We start from the raw sequence: 19298 nt of genomic DNA, 5'->3' as shown, positions 1-19298 counted from the left end.
CTTTATTTCTTTATATGGATCTTTATGCCACACACTATTATCGTGCGAATAAAACGAGCCGCTTACCTTTGACATGTCCGACACCTTTCTCTTTTCTTTTCTTCTTCACAAATGTCCCTGACAAAAGCAGCAGAACTTGGCAAGTTACAAATCGCTCAATGTCACATGCTCGCTATCGCTTATTGACAGTCATTCACATAACAATAGTTCAAGCACTTCTTCGCAATCCCACTGTACGCATCAAGAACATTGAAGCGACCACGCAAAAGTTGGGCAAGATTCTGCAAGATGGCCCCATCAATCTGCACTTCATTAGCGGTATGGCTCCTCACGTTGTTCACCAACAAAACATGGTTCGTTTATTGACCAGCGTATTGCCATACTATAGACTTTGATATGACCATGTCACGTTACTGGGTGCGCAACCAGGTGACTGATGCGTTGGAACGTAATCCATCATGCCATGGTGTGCCTGCAAGATACTCCAAAATGTCTGATGAGGTTGGTATCATGGTGGATTTGGGATTCTGGAGAATGACAGAAAAAGATTACATGGGATGAGTCATTTGACGCGTGTGCCATTATAGTTTCGAAAGGCGTCGGATAAACTGGTCAAGACATATTACCCGATCGAGATCAACCAGAAAATGTCATTTGAAGAGAGGTTACCATACATGGTAGAATGGTGGCAAAAGGCACACAACTTGATGATCGAACAAAAGTTGTCTCGTGATGGTATGTTTGATGAGGATGATGTCCATACAATGGAAATTGACATTGAGAATACGATAGATCTCCGTAACATGGCTGAAGAAGCTCACATCTCTCTCCGTCCACGCGTCGAAACGGTGTTGTCCATGTGTCACAAGACCAACATTCCTTTCCTCGTCTTCTCGGCTGGTATTGGAAATGTGATTGATGAAGTCCTCAAGGCAAAGAAGCTTTTATATCCCAACATGCACATCGTCTCCAACATGATGCACTTTGACGAACAAGGCTATTGCGATTCATTCGTCGACCCACTCATCCATGTATTCAACAAGAGTGAGTTTCAACTCGAGACAACACCTTACTTTGAATCCATTGAATCTCGTGCCAATGTCATCCTTATGGGAGACTCGCTTGGTGATTTGAAAATGAGCAAGGGCGTGAAGCATGATTTGTGTCTTAATATCGGATTCTGCAACCATGATTGGGAGACCACTGAGGACCTCTACACTGAAGCCTTTGATATCGTCATTATGCGTGATGCCAACTTTGCACCTGTCGTCGACATCCTTGAAGCATTGAAGTGATTATCAGCATCCCCCTTATAGACCATCATCCTGTGTAATGTATTTTGCACGTATACCACAAAATAGAGCAAGTATTGTAGTAGGGTAGAATTTGGGCTATGCCCACCGAATAAATCGCTCTTGAAAAAGGTACGCATCTCGTCTCCTTCATACAAAGCTCAGACACCTATGGTATGCATCAACAATCAATATGAGGAATGAATAATAGTGTCCTCGCTAAAAATGGCATCGGCTCAAGAACATCAAATCCTAAATCCATTCTTATTCAATCATTCATGGAAAACGACCGTATGCAAAATGTGTAATTTTATCCTTTCATTCAAGAACGTCTTCATAAAGTCTTATCTAGTTGTAGTTGAGAATCAATGCAGAGGATGGTACAAGATCTAAAAGTGCAAAGGTAAGTACTTGGTACGTGGATCCAACGACTCTGCACATCCAAATTGCTCTCCACCCCTGCTCTACTACTTACTAAGTTCCTTCAATGTCTTGTCAAGATCGTCTCCTCCAAACGTTTTCCTATAACAATGGTCAATCTTCGAAACACACAAGTAGATAAAACATGCAAATGTTTAATACCTGGGGAAAGTCATCGAAAGAGCAAATGGTTGATTACATCCCTTGGATTGCAAAAACTCGTGTACTTGTTGAAGAGTGGTGTCAGCAGGGAATGTTTGAGTGATAGGTGCTATGCCTGGGACACGGAACTACTCAATGGCATCATTCAATACGCTTGTCATCTGATGATCCATCCTTATTCACAATCACATTACCTGCAAGCGAGCTTCATTATATTCCTTCTTTGCTGCTGGAGCAGCTGCGGCGGCTGAAGATGATGATGATGCTGCTGCTGCTTGTTGCTCTTTTTGTTCTTGGGCTGCTAGCTTTGCGGCTTCACGCTATAATAAAAGGAAGGATGAGTACTATCTCATAAGAACATACCATCCCCTTCGTATTACCTTTGCTTGACGTTCCTTTTTGTCTTGTTCAATTTGCGCCTTGATCTTAGCCTTGGCCAGTTTATCTGCTTCCTTTTCCCTTCTCTTTGCTTCCATAGCCTTCTTCATCTCCTTCTCCTCCATCTGCTGACGTGCTACTGAGATTTCTTGACCGGTCTTGCGACGAATCTTTTCGGATTGACGACGTTCCTCAGCTTCTTCACGTGCCTTGGCAGCACGTTTCTCAGCAAGTCTCGCCTTGAGTTCAGCCAACTTGGCTTGTTTTTCCTCCTCGGTCAATGGTGCAATGGCCTGTGTGCTCTCGGAAAAGTTTTGATGCGAAGTCTTGATAGCATGTCGTTCAGCAGTTGCGGCTACATATGCTGTATAAGCAAACGCAAACATTGATTTATCACCTTCACATACCATCACGGAAAAGCTTGCCACAATCATTACACACAAGACTTTGGGCAGTCTGTTCACCTTCCTTGATTTCACCTAAACATAGACAACATCCAATCTAAGTGTGTATTCTCGTGTTTGATGTATAAAAGAATAGCGTCGCCTTACCTTCTTCACTTTCTTTGGGTGCTTCACTGGTGGGTTGTGAAGGGTTACTGCTGCTGCTGCTACCAAGTGCTTGGGGTGCAGTGTCCTCGTCAGGCTCATCAGAGACTTCGGGATGGGCTAGCAACCTAGCATGCGCCACTTGAGAATCCGTATACAAGAAAAAGAGAAATACGATTGCTTCTTACCAATCCATAGCAGGTTGTAGACCAGCTCCATTAGTTGCCTTCCACGCTTTTTGGCTATAAACCAAGGAGAGTCAGTGCCCAATGACAATAAATGAGGAGCATGTAACGTACACTTTGACGCGAGAGAAGCCCATATCAACGAGAGTATCAATATCGCTTGCCATGGTTGTGTGTGTATGAATGAGTAAAGAATACAAGGAAAGAGTGATGATATGTATGCACGGCACACGCGTATGCAATTAAGAAGAAACTCAGTTCCCCTCTCACTCATTGTGCAAAGCCAGTATTCATGCAATCACCTATCTCCCATTGATAATGTTAAAATAAAGGGAATATGGTCTCCTGGACAACAGCAATCATTCAGGGGAACGTACCCATGGGGTTAATACATATGCGATGCGTGTACCTGCTTAGTCGTTTTTCATTTTGCATACATAATATCGTTGGCGGGGATTGCTCATCATAAAAACCATCACCACCCCTTCTTGACATCTCCTTCTTTCATCATCATACACGCACATACATAGCGTCTTTATCCTTGCTACATTCACATTCATATAGGCAACTCCCAATGATATATTCTTCATCAACCAACATAAACAATGCAGCATGTTGCTGGGTTACAAACAATGCTCGGATGAAATGGTTTCGTATTTCTACTACAAATGATGGTGATGGTATTGTGTTTGATGATGCTTTTCGTCTAGTAGGATCGATCGAAATACGATAGTGTATAGGTTTCTGAACACTGCGGTGGGGGAAATGAGGGAACTGATTTTCTCTTGCCACCAACAACGCCACCAAACAGTATCCGTTTTTTTCGTGGAGTCGATGATCTATCGTCAAGCATGGATGACAAATAGACACCATCATGATAAGATTGCCGGTAGTGATCCTTGTCTAATCATATAAGAAATGCATGTTTAATCTTTTGCCTTATGACGGCAGTGGATGGTACACACCTCTCGGTTCGAATTCAGGAAGATAGGAGCGACGTTTGGTGTACTTGCCAACTTTCCAAAGCTCGATTTGTGTTTTTACCTTGGCTATTACGGAGGGCATATTGTAATAAAAGAAAGTCAAGGGACGATATTAAAAATAGTCGAAAGAGAAAGGGCCAAAACAAAAGGATGGTCGATTAAGCAGCAGCAGGCAGCAGCAGCAAACCGGAGAAAGGGAATCAAATGGGGAACTTAAATGCAAGGAGAGGAAAAAATGAGCCTAAGCCAACCGTGCATTAGCTTCGATATGGTGTTTCGGGGATGAAGTTATTATGATGATGATGTCGATCGGAGCAGCTATTAGAGTAACTTTTATGTATACATGGATCTTCTTTTATTGTACAAATGGTAACTTAAGAAACGAAACCCGTCGCTCCCAAAAATATATGATGGATGATGTATTTTAGTGATGTGACTTTGACAATGCCGAACTAATCATCTTTTGTCTTCGTAAACTTCCCAGCTCCTTGACACATTCTTGTTGGACGTGATCACTTTGCTCAGTGCTAAACGTGCCCACTTGATCAAATTGACGAGCATAAAAAACACATTGCTCGATGCGGTAGTTTTTGTACAGCTTCAACTGCAGGATGCGCTACATGAGATCCAAAAAAGTTTCAGTACCAAATTGGGTATATTGTTGCTATGAGCCATTTTATGTACTTACCTCATCCTTAGTTAACTTATTCTCAGGTTCTTGGCCTGTGCGAACAATGTAGTCATTTGGAAGCACCCAAAGATTGGCACCATTCAAGTAAGTCGAGTATAGACATGCTGATGGTTCATCCATGAAGCGTTCCTCGCACCTGTTACCAGAGATTAATTTTCGTGTCACACATGCAAGCAAGGTACTACTTACCAGGGATGATCATCTCGCGTGGCAATATACACAGGACTATAGTGGTAATCGTAGTTGGGCACCAAGTATGGCTCCGATGCTTCACGCCAAAGAGGGTAAGATGTAGGGCCAGTGTTAAGGTTCCAATGATAATCAAGGATGCCCATGCGATTGTCATCAACCCATTCCACCATTTCAGCCTTGCTGGTCGGCCAATGATACTCCTCTTCCATACCAAATGCAATCGTAGCAATCTTTCGGTTACTTTCTTTCGGGAATGCAAAAGTGGGAACAACAAGCAAGTCGCCAGCATCCAAGCGATCGAGATAGGTGGACACCGCAGCTGTAAGGTTGGTCATCCATAAAGTGGTTACGGGGATATGAGCAACGTAACGTGAACGTGCAAACAAGCGAGCCAAGTTGCGTGCATCTTGTTGTCCTGTACGTATCCTGCCATCATTTCCAGAAGTTGGGCGAGCAATCAAGTGCAAATCCACATTGCGGGCGAGCGTTGGATTGGTGTCATAGTGTCTTCGAATGCTTGACAAGTGCTGCAACATTGTTCCTGAACCAAGATTGGTACCATCGGTGGGTATTTGAAGGGCAGCAGATATGGGTCCTATTATAGCATTTATGTATCAACATCCAAGTCCTTAATCGTGATCAATCAATATTACCTTTCCATTGCTCGGCTAATCGAATCAAATTTGGCCATTCATCCATAGTGAGTACAGTAGCAAGTGTGAGAGATTGTGGATCAGGATCAACGGTAGCACTGAACCAATGAGGACGTAAATGATCCATGCGTCCCAAAGACTTTGAGAACATTTTTGATAGTCGTAACTGGTAGGATAATTCGTCGATAGGTGATGATGCTGATGATCCATGTGACGAGGAGGAGATCATTGTCTGTGAGTTTACATTTTGCACTACAAACATGGCATTAACACCACTCCATTTTCATACATTTCCTTTCCCACATCTTACGCAATGTCGTCGTTTTCAGACCTGGTGTCGAAGAGGATGCATGTTGTTGATGGTTGTATTTATATGTCAAAGATGGCAAATGAAAGGTAAAAACGATCATGCTTATAGCAAGATATCCCCATGCAAGTAATCGAGTAATCCGTAACCGAAACAGCCTTTTGCATAGTTGACTTGCGTTATGGAAAGGATCAGCACCAACTCTACTGCCAGAAGAAGACGTAGTTGTGGGAGGTCGAACGACGCCTGCAGGTGGACATGCAGTCGATAACGATGGTGCACGATTACGGGATCGAGCCGCTGAAGGGTTATCGTCGAGGGAAATGGAGTCAAGAGCAGCTGTCATTGCACCAATTGAAAGAGAAGACGACCAAAGACAAGATGGCGGGAGACTCTGATGGCAGAAAAGGGTAAGCGGAGGACGAGTGGAAAACAAGGAGAAAAGGAGATGAGTGGTGATTTACGGTGGCACAATCACAGTGGGTGCCATTAACAAAAGCAAACGTACACGTGGAAATCAACTTCTGGACCATCATCATCGGCCCCAGTCATTTAATAATAGATTACATGGATATATATAAAGATCGTGTTTCCCATTCAATGCATGGTAGTAGCGTCTTTATCGATCATTGGCTTGGATGATTGTTGAGGGCTGTGGGATTTTATCTATACTATCTATGTATAAAAGTGGTCTTGCATTTGTTTGATGCAATGGCTGTGCAACGATACACGTCGGAACGAGCTCTTGGGCGTTGGGCGGAGTGATGCGATCGAGCCAACTTTGCTTTAAAATGCACCCCAGACCTCCGTAAATGTTTCTATGGAAACAACATAATGCCATGTCAACATGACCAAAGTGAACAATGAATGGGCTTGTGGGTAAGTACACCTCCCTCTAATATTGATACCCATCAATCGTAAAAGTCATATTGAGCACATCCCATCAACATCCCCATTGACTTCTTATGTAACCTACGTTTGTGGAAGGGAGCCCCTGTGTGGGAAGCAGTACAAATGACGCTATGGACAATATTATGTCTCTCTTTGCACTATGACGTTATGTTGAACATACATCGTGCAACCACACAGACCCAACAACAGCAATCAGGATCGTCACCTCCCGCATCATATGAGGTCAAATCATCGTTTGAATATGAGATAAATCACGTGAATGTAAAAATGTACTCTTGCACGCGGAAATACCATTTCATTTTGGCTATGTCATGTGCTGATGATGATGGTGATGATGACACTGGGGAAGTAATGTTTGTCTTTCGCAGGTTAACAAACGCCACCATCGCCCTCTTTGTCAAAAGCATACTTTATCGGGGATGGCGTCAACGGAACACGATGTTATAATTTCCCGTTCTTTGCCACGTAGCTGCTCTAGAACGTGAATGCAATGCTTGAAAGTAGATGAAGGATGCTTAAATGATCACCAAGGACATTGTAGGCAACCGGTGCAAGGCAACGGGTACATGCACTGTCGTCATAGCAACAAGGGCACAATATTTAAGGTTGTACCAACACGGTGGTGGGAAGATCCATTTGTGGATGTGAAGCTCATCATTGCAGGCTTTTAACGTTTGCATGCTTGAGAAGATATGAAGCCTCTAAGGAGAAAACAGCCAGCAACATTTGGAACAAGCCTAGAAAGGAGACGATCGCCGTAACAATTTCTTCTCTTCTCTTCGCTTGGTCACAGCGTAAATTCAACGGATTGCTGAAACCAATAGTAAAGTTTATTCGATTACGTTCTATTACAGAAGCATTAATAAATACCTTTTGCATAACGTTGTGCGTGAATGAGAAGCGAGAAGCTGTAAATAAGATCGAGAATCGAACCGATGCAGATCTCTGACAAATAGCATGGTGGTGATTTTACCCGATATGGATTATGTGGTATTCGATGCTTAATGATCAAATTGGCACCAAAGTTAGCTGCATGAAACGATCGCAACTTTAACGGGACGATTGCACAAGGCAAGTACGACCGTCAACTTATATAAACCCTATTCCATCATCCACGGCTCATCACGTTTTTCTTCTTTCTACCCTCGCACACAAATCACATTCTCTCTTTACACCATCCAACATTCACTACTTTCTTCATCTTCCCTTGCTATACAACTTTCATTTGTGAGGATGCAAACATACATTGGACAAATCAAAACACCACAAGACGCATTGATTATTTTTGAAGCTTGCCGACAAGGTTTGCTTAAGCGAGTACACCACCGTTTATCATCCAAGGAGCGTAATGAGATTCGATCTGGACACGTTTTCGTATGGGATGAACATGAAGCTGGTATGCGACGGTGGACCGATGGTCGTACTTGGTCACCTAGCCGTGTCTCGGGGAGTTTTCTCACGTATCGGGAGCTAAGCACAAAACGACGTCCTCGTCGACACAACAAGATGACCCCTGTTTATACGTACAAGCCAAATGGTCTTATCAAACAAAGCTTCTCCATATGCACAGCTAGCAACCAAAAGCTTCATCTAATTTCCTATATTACCAAAGATGATGTCTATGCTGGTAGTTTGCTACAACCATCTGCTGATCCCAACCTCAAGCAAATTGATGTCCCTGTGGGTCTTTATCCTGAGTTGAATCCTCTTGATACCAACGTTGGTGCTCCTCATTCCTCTATTACGCGCACGCTTTTACGCCATTCATCATCCATAATCGATCACCAACAACAAGCAACACCATCTCTATCATCATCGCCTTGCGTATCATCCGATGACGATGATCCAACCATGTCATCTCCCGTCATTTATTATACTCCATCATCACCACCTATGACTAGCAGCAACGGCAATAATTGCTTATCATCATCCACTTTACGTGACTTGCCCTTGCCAACCGATTCGCTCTTTTCCTCAATTCCCACCGTATCATCCGAAGATAAACGCCAGCTGCAGGCGCTGCATTGTCAACTGCGTTTGTAGCGTGAATCACTATACCATCACCCCCTTGTTACCATCTCCTTCACACACACACACACACACATTTGTCCATGACCTTGTTATCCCCTGCCGTTCTTTCCCTTTTCATGAAATGCATGCACACACGCACACACTTACATACATCACATTCACACACAACACACAACACACATTTACATACCACACACTCGCACACAAAAGCCAGCAATCCCTTTTTTTCCTTTGTGCATAGAAACCTGCATAATCCGTCAAATCATAATTATATGAATGACCTTACGCGCAATCATTAATGGGTCGTAGTAATAGTACCAAGTATGCATCCTCAAGAGGTAATGATAGTAGGAGATGGAAAGCTCCGATTCATTATCAATAAAGCGAAGAAAAAGAAACCTTTTTAGGCACAGAGCAAATGAACAAGCGAAGAAGGCATCAATCAGTGTTATGTTTCAATTCTAAACAAAGCATGTGTTGCTTTTTTTTATATTCCAAAATGAAAAGTATGGCTAAAACTGTACAATGGGTTGGGGGATAGGATAAAGGCGGGAATGTTGGTGAATGATTCTTTTTGTGTGTTGCATGTATATTAATATGGCGTGAGAGAAGAGAAACGTGATGGGATGCATGCGTGTGTATATGAGTGAAAAGGTAAAAGATGTTTACAACTGGGGACCAGCAGCAATGGTTTCGGGAGCAGCTTCATCCTGGTAAGTCTTGAAGTTTTCAGCAAACATGGATGCGACCTTGTGGAGGGATTGGGTGTATTCTTCAGGAGTACCCATCCAGACCTTGCGAGGATCAAGCATCTCATCAGGAACATTGGTGACCTTCTTAGGGACCTTGAGGTTGAAGACTTCATAGTCAGCATATTCAGCATTGGCAAGCTCGCCGTTGTGAATAGCATCAAGGATGGCACGAGTGTACTTGAGAGGGCAACGCTTAGCAACACCAGCCTTACCACCGATCCAACCAGTGTTGATGAGCCAAGCATCAGCCTTGTGTTGAGACATCTTTTCAGCAAGCATGGAAGCATAACGTTGAGGGTGAAGGACCAAGAAGGGAGCACCAAAGCAAGCAGAGAAAGTAGCTTGAGGTTCAACAATACCATCTTCGGTACCAGGGACCTTGGTGGTGTAACCAGAGATAAAGTGATACATGGCCTGTGCAGCAGACAATTTGGAAACAGGAGGCAAGACACCGAAAGCATCACAAGTCAACAAGATAATGTTCTTGGGGTGACCACCCATGCAAGGAATCTTGGCGTTGGGGATGTGGTAGATAGGATAAGAGGCACGAGTGTTTTCGGTAAGGAAGCTGTCAGCATAATCAACAACACGAGATTCCTCATCCAAGACAACGTTTTCAAGAATAGAACCGAACTTGATGGCGTTGAAAATATCGGGCTCCTTCTCACCGGAAAGATCAATACACTTGGCATAGCAACCACCTTCAATGTTGAAGACACCAGAGTCACTCCAACAGTGCTCATCATCACCAATCAATTGACGCTTGGGATCAGCGCTAAGAGTGGTCTTGCCGGTACCAGACAAACCAAAGAACAAAGAAACATCACCATCAGGACCTTCGTTGGCAGAAGAATGCAAAGAAAGGACACCAGCCTTAGGCATCAAATAATGCATAACAGTGAAGATCTACATAACATGAAATCATCAACATCCATCTCTTAAATCCCAAGATCACAATAAAATTATACTTACACCCTTCTTCATTTCACCAGCATACTCGGTACCAAGGATGACCATTTCGTTGCGCTTGAAGTTAACAGAGACGGAAGTTGTGGAAGTCATACCAGTGGTGTAACGGTTGGCAGGGAATTCACCAGCGTTGAAGATGGTGAAATCGGGAGTGCCATAGTTTTCGAGCTCCTCATCGGTAGGGCGGATCAACATGTTGCGCATAAACAAAATGTGGTAGGCACGAGAAGCAACAACACGGACCTTGATGCGGTACTTAGGGTCCCAACCAGCATAACCGTCAAAGACATAGAGGCGAGGACGAGTGTTCAAGTAGTCAATGGCACGTTCACGGTTGATTAAAAAGACCTTTTCGTCAAGAGGAGTGTTGACAGGGCCCCACCAGATATCCTTATCAGAGGTCTCTTCACGAACAATACGCTTGTCCTTGGGAGAACGACCAGTCTTCTTGCCAGAGTAGGCACAAAGGGCACCAGCAGAGGAGATCACGGTACCTTGCTCATAGGTAAGAGCTTCTTCGTAAAGCACAGCAACAGAGGCATTACGCTTGATAGTGACCTAATTGATCAATGTGTAAGATTAGCTATCATGAACATCACTTTTGTCATAAATCAAGATCGCTTGATGCATACCTTATCATAGTCAATGCCAGCAACTTCGTGCAACTCTTCTTCAACCTTGGTGTGGGAAGCAGAGCTAGAGGGGCGAGGAGATCCGGGTCTTGAAACCATGTTTAATATGAGCAAAAATAAAAAAGAAAAGTGTGTTCAACGTTTGTCGAGTGGTTTGATGATGCCTCTTATATATAGAAGGATTCCATCATTCCTTCTTCACGAGCCTCGGAAGGAGCTGGGCTTGAAACTTCCCCGCAAAAACAAGCAGTGATGGCATAGTCCGTTGTTCTCGGGGCATGTCGGGCACATTGGATTCCCGCACAATCCCTTCTTTCATGTGAAGCATCGTTCTCGTCTCAAAGCAACTTGACCTTGTTGCCATATGTGTGATAGCGGTACTCTATACCTGACATCATCATTCTACCTTTTCATCGGAGCACCATCGTTTCATACAGCTGTCTTTGTGTATAGTGCAGCACATTCCTCTACAACCGCCGACTGTGTGGATACACCTACATGCTTTACACCCGCCTCAGGCAAGCCTAGGCTCTTTCCGCGGAACTTCCCCCGATGGTGAGCATGAACGACATGTGCCTAACCAAAAGTCAGCTCCAACTTTCGATCACCACATGCTTTGATTTGAGCACTTTTATCGAAAAAAGGAACGAGTACACACTATACATGGGTTTATGGCTTCCATTCATCCATTGTATTCAATGATAGCACTATTTTTATTCATGAAGCATCATTGTTTTATGCCGTATGGGAATCAACATTGATTGTATTAATATACCTCGGATGAGTATATGCGAAGAAATGATCCAAGTCATAATGAAAGTCAATATTTAGCAGCAACAGCATAATGATGCAAGGAGAGGAGGTGTTGGGTAATTTTAGCTTGATGAGCAAATATAGCCTACGCACTCACCACTTTCCGTACCCGAGGGCCCTGAAGCCGAAAAACAGGGATCTTCCGCGGCAACCCACATTTGCCAAGTACGGCAATAAGCAAACCTGTTCTCTCTCACCATGACCAAATGTATCCTCTCATCCGTTAATAGCATACACATACACAACTATAATAAACTTAAGTCTCCAAGTATCCGTAAAAGTGCCCATATTGTATTTTCTTAGGAATACGAGAAGATTGATCGCTGTTTCAGCGTTGGGATGAAATAACGTCATTGCAAAACCAAAATGCGTCTGCTTACAAATGGCTCGTTCCGGATATTCCCCCTATTGGCCGCTTTCATTGTTTGATTGCCATCACATGTCATTTCCAACATGCCGTCCTCTCCCTCCTTTACCCAAATGTGACCAGCCTCGCTGTGGGATATCGTAGTTTGGATCATGTATTTGTTGACTTGGGAAACCATTCTTCTATTTTTCTATTTCTTCTCTCCTTGAATAGTAACCACGCAGCGACGAGATCCACCATGATTTCTGTGCTCGCACAAGTAAATGCTATTTGGGTGTTTTTCATCAGCATTACACATACACGCGTCATATACATCCAAATCAGCGACTTACCCTTGCCAAGTGCCAGTATTGAGCGATCCATTTGTGATTGGGATATTGAGTGAGACACCAACGATGCCGCTCTTCAAATGTCCAGGCTACAGATAACATTGTAAGGATGACTATTCACCCAACCGAAGGTTCTTTATCATGCATCATACCATATCATCAGAGCCTTCGTAATCATGCTGATAAGGCCAATCTTCTGGAACAATCTTGTTCAACCCCATGGACATGTCGGCTTGCACTGTGGGATCCGCATTCTCGTTTAGCATAAGGCTGGCCGATGTATGTTGCACTATTCAAACGCGTCAGTGGTACATGAAATGATAGCGTGAGAAAAGGATACTCACAAAAGACGTTGGCCATGCCTACTTTGAACTGCCTGATCTCTGGTACTTGACTCACAATCTCGTCATGGACAAGATGGCAGCCTGAATGAAGCACCATGAGTTCGATGCGGAAGAGTACGTGTGGATAGAGAGCAACTTACCTCTTGGACGAGGAGAGAGACGAACTTGCTTTTGAAACCAGGACATGACACGTATGCAAATGAGGAATGAGAGAACAAGATAAGCGTCTGAACTTGTTTTTCGTTCACTTTCGGTAGCACTTGGCGGGCATGAATTGATGAAGGGAGCCACCGCCACCACCGCTGCACCCCCAGGCATTTGTTGTCAACATGATGCATAAACCACACACACACACATGATCCAAGTAATTGTGTCACTCTCTTTTATTTTCTTTGTCGATCCTCTTCTATATCATAGTCGTTGACGATAAATGAGTTGTCTATGAATAGCATTACCCCCACCCCATTGTCCATTTCCTTTCCCTTTTGTATATCAAGGATCATAATAGATATGTGTCACCATTGATCATAGCCTTGTATAAAATCTAGTCATTAGCCGCTTTCCCACTGCGCAAAGTTTTTCCTGTTGACTTACAAACCATTGAACCATTCTCGTAACACAACAATCCGAAATTAGTGATCAACCGCTTACGTGCATATCTACCCTGCAACCCAGCAACAACACCGCCATTGGACGTCCCAACAACATCCCTCGGTAGCAACCATCAACGATCCATATCAACTCATTGCCAAATGTATCCCCCACACCTTCCTAATTTACATGATGAATTGAAAGAATGAGGAAGGAAGACGATCTCTGTGCGACCTGATTCCGATCAAACTACCCTTGTCGGTTGTAGCCGAGATGCACGTGTGTAATACCCAAAGACGCTGTGTTGGTGGTATTAGATTCATCAGGCTCATGGATGCATCGCTACTGATAATGGTAAATATGTACAAAATCGGACCCACTTTTCTGGAAAGATGGGTTAAGCATAGATCCAAGGTTTAACCATTATCCCATTTTCACCAATAAAGGTAGTGATGGATTAACCTCTTTTCCTTGATTCCTTCTTTTCTCCTTTCGGTGCTTTTCATTTGACCCTTTCTCTTTTGCAAATTGATGTCAACATAATGTCTTTGCATTACTTTGCAGCAGGCAGCAGTAGAAACAACAGTAATCCAGCTGACAGCTGCTCCTATCGGTTTATCTCAAGTTCTCATAAGGATCTCCCGGAGAACAGGTTTGTGGCAATCAACACTGCTCATCGGATAATACATATTGATTGTGTCGCTCTCGTAGACAATATAAGCTTACCGTGAGACAACAACCGCAACAATCGAAAGCATGCATCACCAACGATCATGGTATGCGGATTTATACACACATTACTGCTTGAAGAGGCGTCTCATATGTGTTTGCATATATTACTTGCAAGATTATCGGCATTCAATTGACCCAGCTCCAATTCTCCAGCTCGAATGGCTAAATTGTTCTTCATCCCAAACAAAGTAAAAATGCTCATTCACATAATCCTCGAGAAACTTTCCATTTTTAACCTTTACCCATTCCTTTTCCTATATAGACAATGCCTTCAAAGCCCTTTTTACTTCGTTGCAGTGAACATTGTTTCTGCCAACGACACCACACAACTGCTACCAATTGACCAATACCTCGTTGGGACAACGGCTTCTTCCCTTTATCGTCTCAGGGACCTGGATGATGCAGATGCCGGCTTTTTCATCTTTACTGATTTAGCTGTCAAGCAAGAAGGAGAATATAGATTACATTTTAGCCTCTTTGAGATTGCTGGGTAAGGGCAAAGGACAGGGTGTGGCGAAACGTGGATCCATGACTGATACACAATGGACCCAAAATAGTGATAATGTCCAAAACCGACAAAGCATGCTCTCCGATACATTCACAGCGTATGAACCAAAGCGATTTCCTGGTCCTTTAGAGCCAACCACCTTATCACGCTGCCTCTACAACCAAGGCATCAAGATGCGTATCCGAAAAGAGTATCGTCGTCAAGCGTATGTAATTGAATGTTGCATGTTGCTTGCTTTTAATACAGGCATATTGATTCAAAGTGCTTTTTTTTCTTGTTGAACGATAATAGTGTGAATGCAAAAACGGCAACTACAAGGAAACGCAGTTTTCAAATCATTGACTGCCAACAACAGCGTAATGCATCACCAGCAGCGGCAACTAGCAGCAAGTCAAACATGTTGCATAAACGATCCAAACATGAACGGACTTTTCTTCCAGCATATGCTACGAATGATGCATACTTTGGCAAATGGCAAACAACTTTGCTTAAGAAGCAGCAGGAGCAGCAGCATGCCACAGGCATCCCATCACCTCCCACATCCATTGCCGGTACAACTCCTCCTCCACCTGACATCCGTCCTACGAGCCATCACTATGCAGCCCCTTCGATTCTTCACTCCTCCCGTTGTTGGGGAAGTAAACTACCGCCATTGAAAGCAATCATGGATGACCGTATCGACTTGTTGGTTCATGATAGGACTTTACCACCTCCACTTAATACCCTTCGCTCGTCAACGCAGCCTGTCTAGTCACCCTTTATTGTAAATATTGTATGCTTAAATTGGTAAATGACATCTATGCACCCTTCCTTTGGCAAATTCGTAATGAATGAGATGTGAATGCATAAGGATCTATTTGCTATTTTGCGCCATACCAATGTACCATGCCAATACCATTACCAAACAATGTGTCATGGGAAATAGCTACATCAACAAAGATGCACACCAATATGATAGGTTTACCTTAAATCTCTCAACAACGGCCACGACAATGAGATCTGAAACACAATGAAACACATTATGAATGACCACATCTTGTAAAAATTAGCTATTGTAATCCACAGGATTGATACCTACAACGATACTTACATAGACTTGGATTGGAGGATGTATGTAATCGAAGAGATACGTGATGTAAGAAAGTGACGTATATCATGAGTATTATGATGATAGACGACAACTTGTCCATCACATTACAATGAACGCAGCTTATGTAACATGTATCATCGTCTTCAAATTTATTATCTTTGCAAGACAAACGTTCAAGAATTGCCACTGCCTTTTATCCATCAGCATGTGAAGTAGGAAGCTTTAGCGAATGTACAATGTTGCGGCAAAAGAACCAAAGCATCTCGATACGGTGATATAAATGATCCAATATCGCTTTCTAATCTGCGTCTCCCCCTCCTCTTTCAATCCCGAAGCCAACCAAGTGATCCCCATCTTGCACATTTCAGTTGATAGTATGATACCTCAACATTACGTTCAATCCAATTCATCCAATGAAAAAGTTGAAGAATAGCACATGGTAGTGTGGGTGTCTATCACGCAAATATGACAAAGGAACAGGATTGGAAATCGAAAAAGATATGGGCGAACCACGTAGAGGCAATAGGGATGATCGTGTCATTGTATTCTTCGTTGCTGCCGTCATAAACATCCTTCATCCATGACTGGGAAATAGTTGCTGCAGGTGTTGGCTCGAGTATTCCAATATCATCATCCATGGCTGTATAACACCTTTCGTCAAAAGATAGAAGCCCCTTCGTCAGCTCCATCCAATCCATCATCATCCTCAACCGTATCAACGTGACATGATCCATCCTTTCTGTTGACGAGCTGCCAAGTAACCAAAGCAACATTCCAGGATTTCCCATCACTGAACCTGATTGCATCCATCCATCCATCATAACCATGTTGGTTGAAAAGAGCCATGTGATCACTGTTGATATGCCTCCTTTTCCATCCGGCTGCTGGCCTACCCCTTTCTTGGTCATTTCCATTGATGCTCAACTAGGCGAAGATTGCTTGTATTGCAGGGTACTTGATAGCTGATATGGGATCATCCATTGGAAGTTGTATGTATCAAAGCAAAGTTGCTACGCGGAAATAAAGCTGCTTATATACCATGGCTATCTGCTGTCCACGCAAAAGGGCTGAAAGGCAGGATGCTGCAAGTAACGTGAGACAACGGTGACCTTGCCAATAGCAACTGATGTTACGCTTGTCGTGTAGAGGAGAGTACAAGAGCGTGTGTTGTAGTAGACTGACAAGATGGTGAACGCTATTTGAGACAATGGAGTGAAGATCTTGCTAATGGCAACTGCTGTTACGTTTGATCGTGGCAGAGAAGTGCGCAAGAGAGTGCGAGTATCGTCAAAGGCATGCGCTGTATTGGGTGTACACGCCATGGACTTGCCATTCAGTCCAAGACAATCGGATCAAGGCAATTGTAGGATTGACATGATGGGTTGAAGCAGGACAATCGTTCGCAGGTGGTAGTTGTACACTTGAGTGGGGCAACAGTTGAGAATGGGAGGAAGAGACAAGAAGTTTGGGGGGGTGGAAGAAGTGGAAATTGAATAGGACAGCTCTTATATAAATGCATGAACACTGTACATCAAGCCTTGACCCTGACATGACTTACCTATAAAAGATACACAGTAAATAGTTTCCCGAACCCATAGAACGATACTTAGCAATGGTAGCTGCATCCATAGAAATCCCAATGTACCAGAAGACAAGTAGCTTGCTGAATAGCCCGTACACCATAATAAAAAAGGATGTTAGTTGGGATTGGAGCCAAAAAACGGATCATCCACTATTTACCAATGAAAGTCATATGAATAAAACCCTGTCGACATCCAATGATAGCTTCATCCATCAAGCATCCAAAGGGAACAAGACAAGTAGCTCGCTGAATAACCCACATGAAAGAGGGTGTTAGTAGGCGTTGAAAGAAAGAATGGATCACTATTTACCAATGACAGCTTCATCCATGAGAATTTCAAAGGACCAGAAGACAGGTGGCTTCCTCAATAGCCAACGTACTATAATAAAAGAGGAGGTTGGCAGGCGTTGAAAGAAAGAATGGATCACCATTTACCAATGATATCCATATGCACGAAAACATGATGACATCCAATGACAGCTGCACCCATAGAAATCCCAATGGACCAGAAGACAAGTAGCTTGTTGAATAGCTCACATACTATAATAACGAGGAGGTTGGCAGGCGTTGAAGAAGAGAACGGATCACTATTTACCAGTGAGAGCCATATGCACGTCAACATGTTGGTATCCAATGACAACTGCATCCATAGCAATCCCAATGCACCAGAAGACAGGTAGCTTGCTGAATAGACCACATACTATAATAAACGAAGAGGTTGATTGGGATTGGAGCCAAAACACGGATCATCCACTATTTACCAATGATAGCCATATGCACGAAAACGTGTTGGAATCCAATGATAACTTCATCCATGAAAACCCAAAGAACCAGAAGACAAGTAGCTTGCTGAATAGCCCACATACTACAATAAATGAAAGAGGTTGGCAGGCGTTGTAGAAAAGAATGGACCACTATTTACCAATGTTACCCATGTATGCATGAAAACATGTCGACATCCAATGATAGCTGCATCCACGAAAATCCCAAAGAACCAGAAGACATGCAGCTTGCTGCATAGACCACATACTATAATAAATGAAGAGGTTGGCAGGCATCGTAGAAAAGACGGATCATCATTTACCAATTATAGCCATATGCACGCAATCCTGCTGATATCCGAATCAAGCCGATTCTTTGCAATCGTCCGCTTGTTGATAAGACCCGCTACGTTGGCACTCGGCTTGTAAGCGATGGAAGGATACTTGATGGGAATATACAGTGAGAAGGTTGAGTAATACTTGTACCACCAAAGATAGCATACTTACATGATGCCGAAGAGCCCTTACAAGGAGCGAGAACGAACCAATGTGCTGCCCAAGACCACATGCAAATCGAAAAATCATCCATCAAAAAGCCCAAACCAGCATCCTAGCTGCGGAAGGGAGAACACTCAGTGATATAGCCGATATGAATGAGATACCAATCCTTTTTCATTGGGTATGGAATGCAGCTTGACGATGGAGTCCTTGACGACATGCATGAATGACTTGGTAACACAAAAGATGTCAACGCGGGCTCTCATTGCTTGTTGATGACATGATCCATCCATAAGACACGTGTTGTTGTAGAGATCCATCAAAGGAATTGCCGATAACCAGAACCACCAAGAGATAGAAAGGTTGCTGATATCAAAGATATACAAGTTGTTCCTTGCTGCTGATGTGATCAATCGATAAGAGACCTTCATTTCAGGACGCCCACCGAATTGCCGATAACGAGAAAACCAGATGATGGGATAAAGCTTGATATGACACCAACAATATGGATGCTGTTGCTAGTTGCTGATACAATCCACTCATAAAAGACGTTCATTGGCTGACATTCTCCAGAGA

General features: G+C 43.3%; 8 protein-coding genes across 8 annotated transcripts; 3 read left to right on the top strand and 5 right to left on the bottom strand.

Moving 5' to 3' along the window:
• Positions 1–111: 111 nt before the first annotated feature.
• On the top strand, positions 112–1295 carry O0I10_012469 (HAD hydrolase, family IE; the record flags this gene model as incomplete). Its single annotated transcript, XM_058492370.1, has 4 exons — positions 112–139; positions 208–318; positions 389–501; positions 588–1295. 4 exons carry the CDS (start codon positions 112–114, stop codon positions 1293–1295), a joined length of 960 nt encoding a protein of 319 aa, XP_058336863.1.
• A 345-nt stretch (positions 1296–1640) lies between these two features.
• On the bottom strand, positions 1641–3152 carry O0I10_012468 (uncharacterized protein; the record flags this gene model as incomplete). Its single annotated transcript, XM_058492369.1, has 9 exons — positions 1641–1681; positions 1768–1814; positions 1875–2002; positions 2069–2194; positions 2255–2607; positions 2660–2731; positions 2804–2928; positions 2989–3042; positions 3100–3152. 9 exons carry the CDS (start codon positions 3150–3152, stop codon positions 1641–1643), a joined length of 999 nt encoding a protein of 332 aa, XP_058336862.1.
• Positions 3153–3691: 539 nt separating this feature from the next.
• On the bottom strand, positions 3692–4050 carry O0I10_012467 (uncharacterized protein; the record flags this gene model as incomplete). Its single annotated transcript, XM_058492368.1, has 2 exons — positions 3692–3888; positions 3951–4050. The coding sequence occupies 2 exons, from the start codon at positions 4048–4050 to the stop codon at positions 3692–3694; spliced, it is 297 nt and encodes a 98-aa protein (XP_058336861.1).
• Positions 4051–4392: 342 nt separating this feature from the next.
• Positions 4393–6157, bottom strand: O0I10_012466 (uncharacterized protein; the record flags this gene model as incomplete). The annotated part of the gene is made up of 5 exons (XM_058492367.1): positions 4393–4584; positions 4657–4795; positions 4849–5446; positions 5505–5756; positions 5815–6157. 5 exons carry the CDS (start codon positions 6155–6157, stop codon positions 4393–4395), a joined length of 1524 nt encoding a protein of 507 aa, XP_058336860.1.
• A 1799-nt stretch (positions 6158–7956) lies between these two features.
• Positions 7957–8766, top strand: O0I10_012465 (uncharacterized protein; the record flags this gene model as incomplete). Its single annotated transcript, XM_058492366.1, has 1 exon — positions 7957–8766. The coding sequence occupies one exon, from the start codon at positions 7957–7959 to the stop codon at positions 8764–8766; it is 810 nt and encodes a 269-aa protein (XP_058336859.1).
• A 653-nt stretch (positions 8767–9419) lies between these two features.
• O0I10_012464 (phosphoenolpyruvate carboxykinase (ATP)) lies at positions 9420–11206 on the bottom strand (the record flags this gene model as incomplete). The annotated part of the gene is made up of 3 exons (XM_058492365.1): positions 9420–10412; positions 10479–11033; positions 11108–11206. The coding sequence occupies 3 exons, from the start codon at positions 11204–11206 to the stop codon at positions 9420–9422; spliced, it is 1647 nt and encodes a 548-aa protein (XP_058336858.1).
• Positions 11207–12477: 1271 nt separating this feature from the next.
• Positions 12478–13146, bottom strand: O0I10_012463 (secondary thiamine-phosphate synthase enzyme; the record flags this gene model as incomplete). Its single annotated transcript, XM_058492364.1, has 5 exons — positions 12478–12553; positions 12620–12705; positions 12769–12905; positions 12961–13041; positions 13101–13146. 5 exons carry the CDS (start codon positions 13144–13146, stop codon positions 12478–12480), a joined length of 426 nt encoding a protein of 141 aa, XP_058336857.1.
• Positions 13147–14093: 947 nt separating this feature from the next.
• Positions 14094–15558, top strand: O0I10_012462 (uncharacterized protein; the record flags this gene model as incomplete). Its single annotated transcript, XM_058492363.1, has 7 exons — positions 14094–14203; positions 14263–14327; positions 14399–14471; positions 14546–14773; positions 14841–14996; positions 15083–15429; positions 15491–15558. The coding sequence occupies 7 exons, from the start codon at positions 14094–14096 to the stop codon at positions 15556–15558; spliced, it is 1047 nt and encodes a 348-aa protein (XP_058336856.1).
• Positions 15559–19298: the final 3740 nt, after the last annotated feature.

This window comes from Lichtheimia ornata (assembly GCF_029851405.1).
Source record: "Lichtheimia ornata isolate CBS 291.66 chromosome Unknown scaffold00129, whole genome shotgun sequence".
In the NCBI taxonomy this organism is placed as follows: Eukaryota; Fungi; Mucoromycota; class Mucoromycetes; order Mucorales; family Lichtheimiaceae; genus Lichtheimia; species Lichtheimia ornata.
Note: the sequence above shows the minus strand (reverse complement) of the source record. Positions and strands in the feature narration are given on the sequence as shown.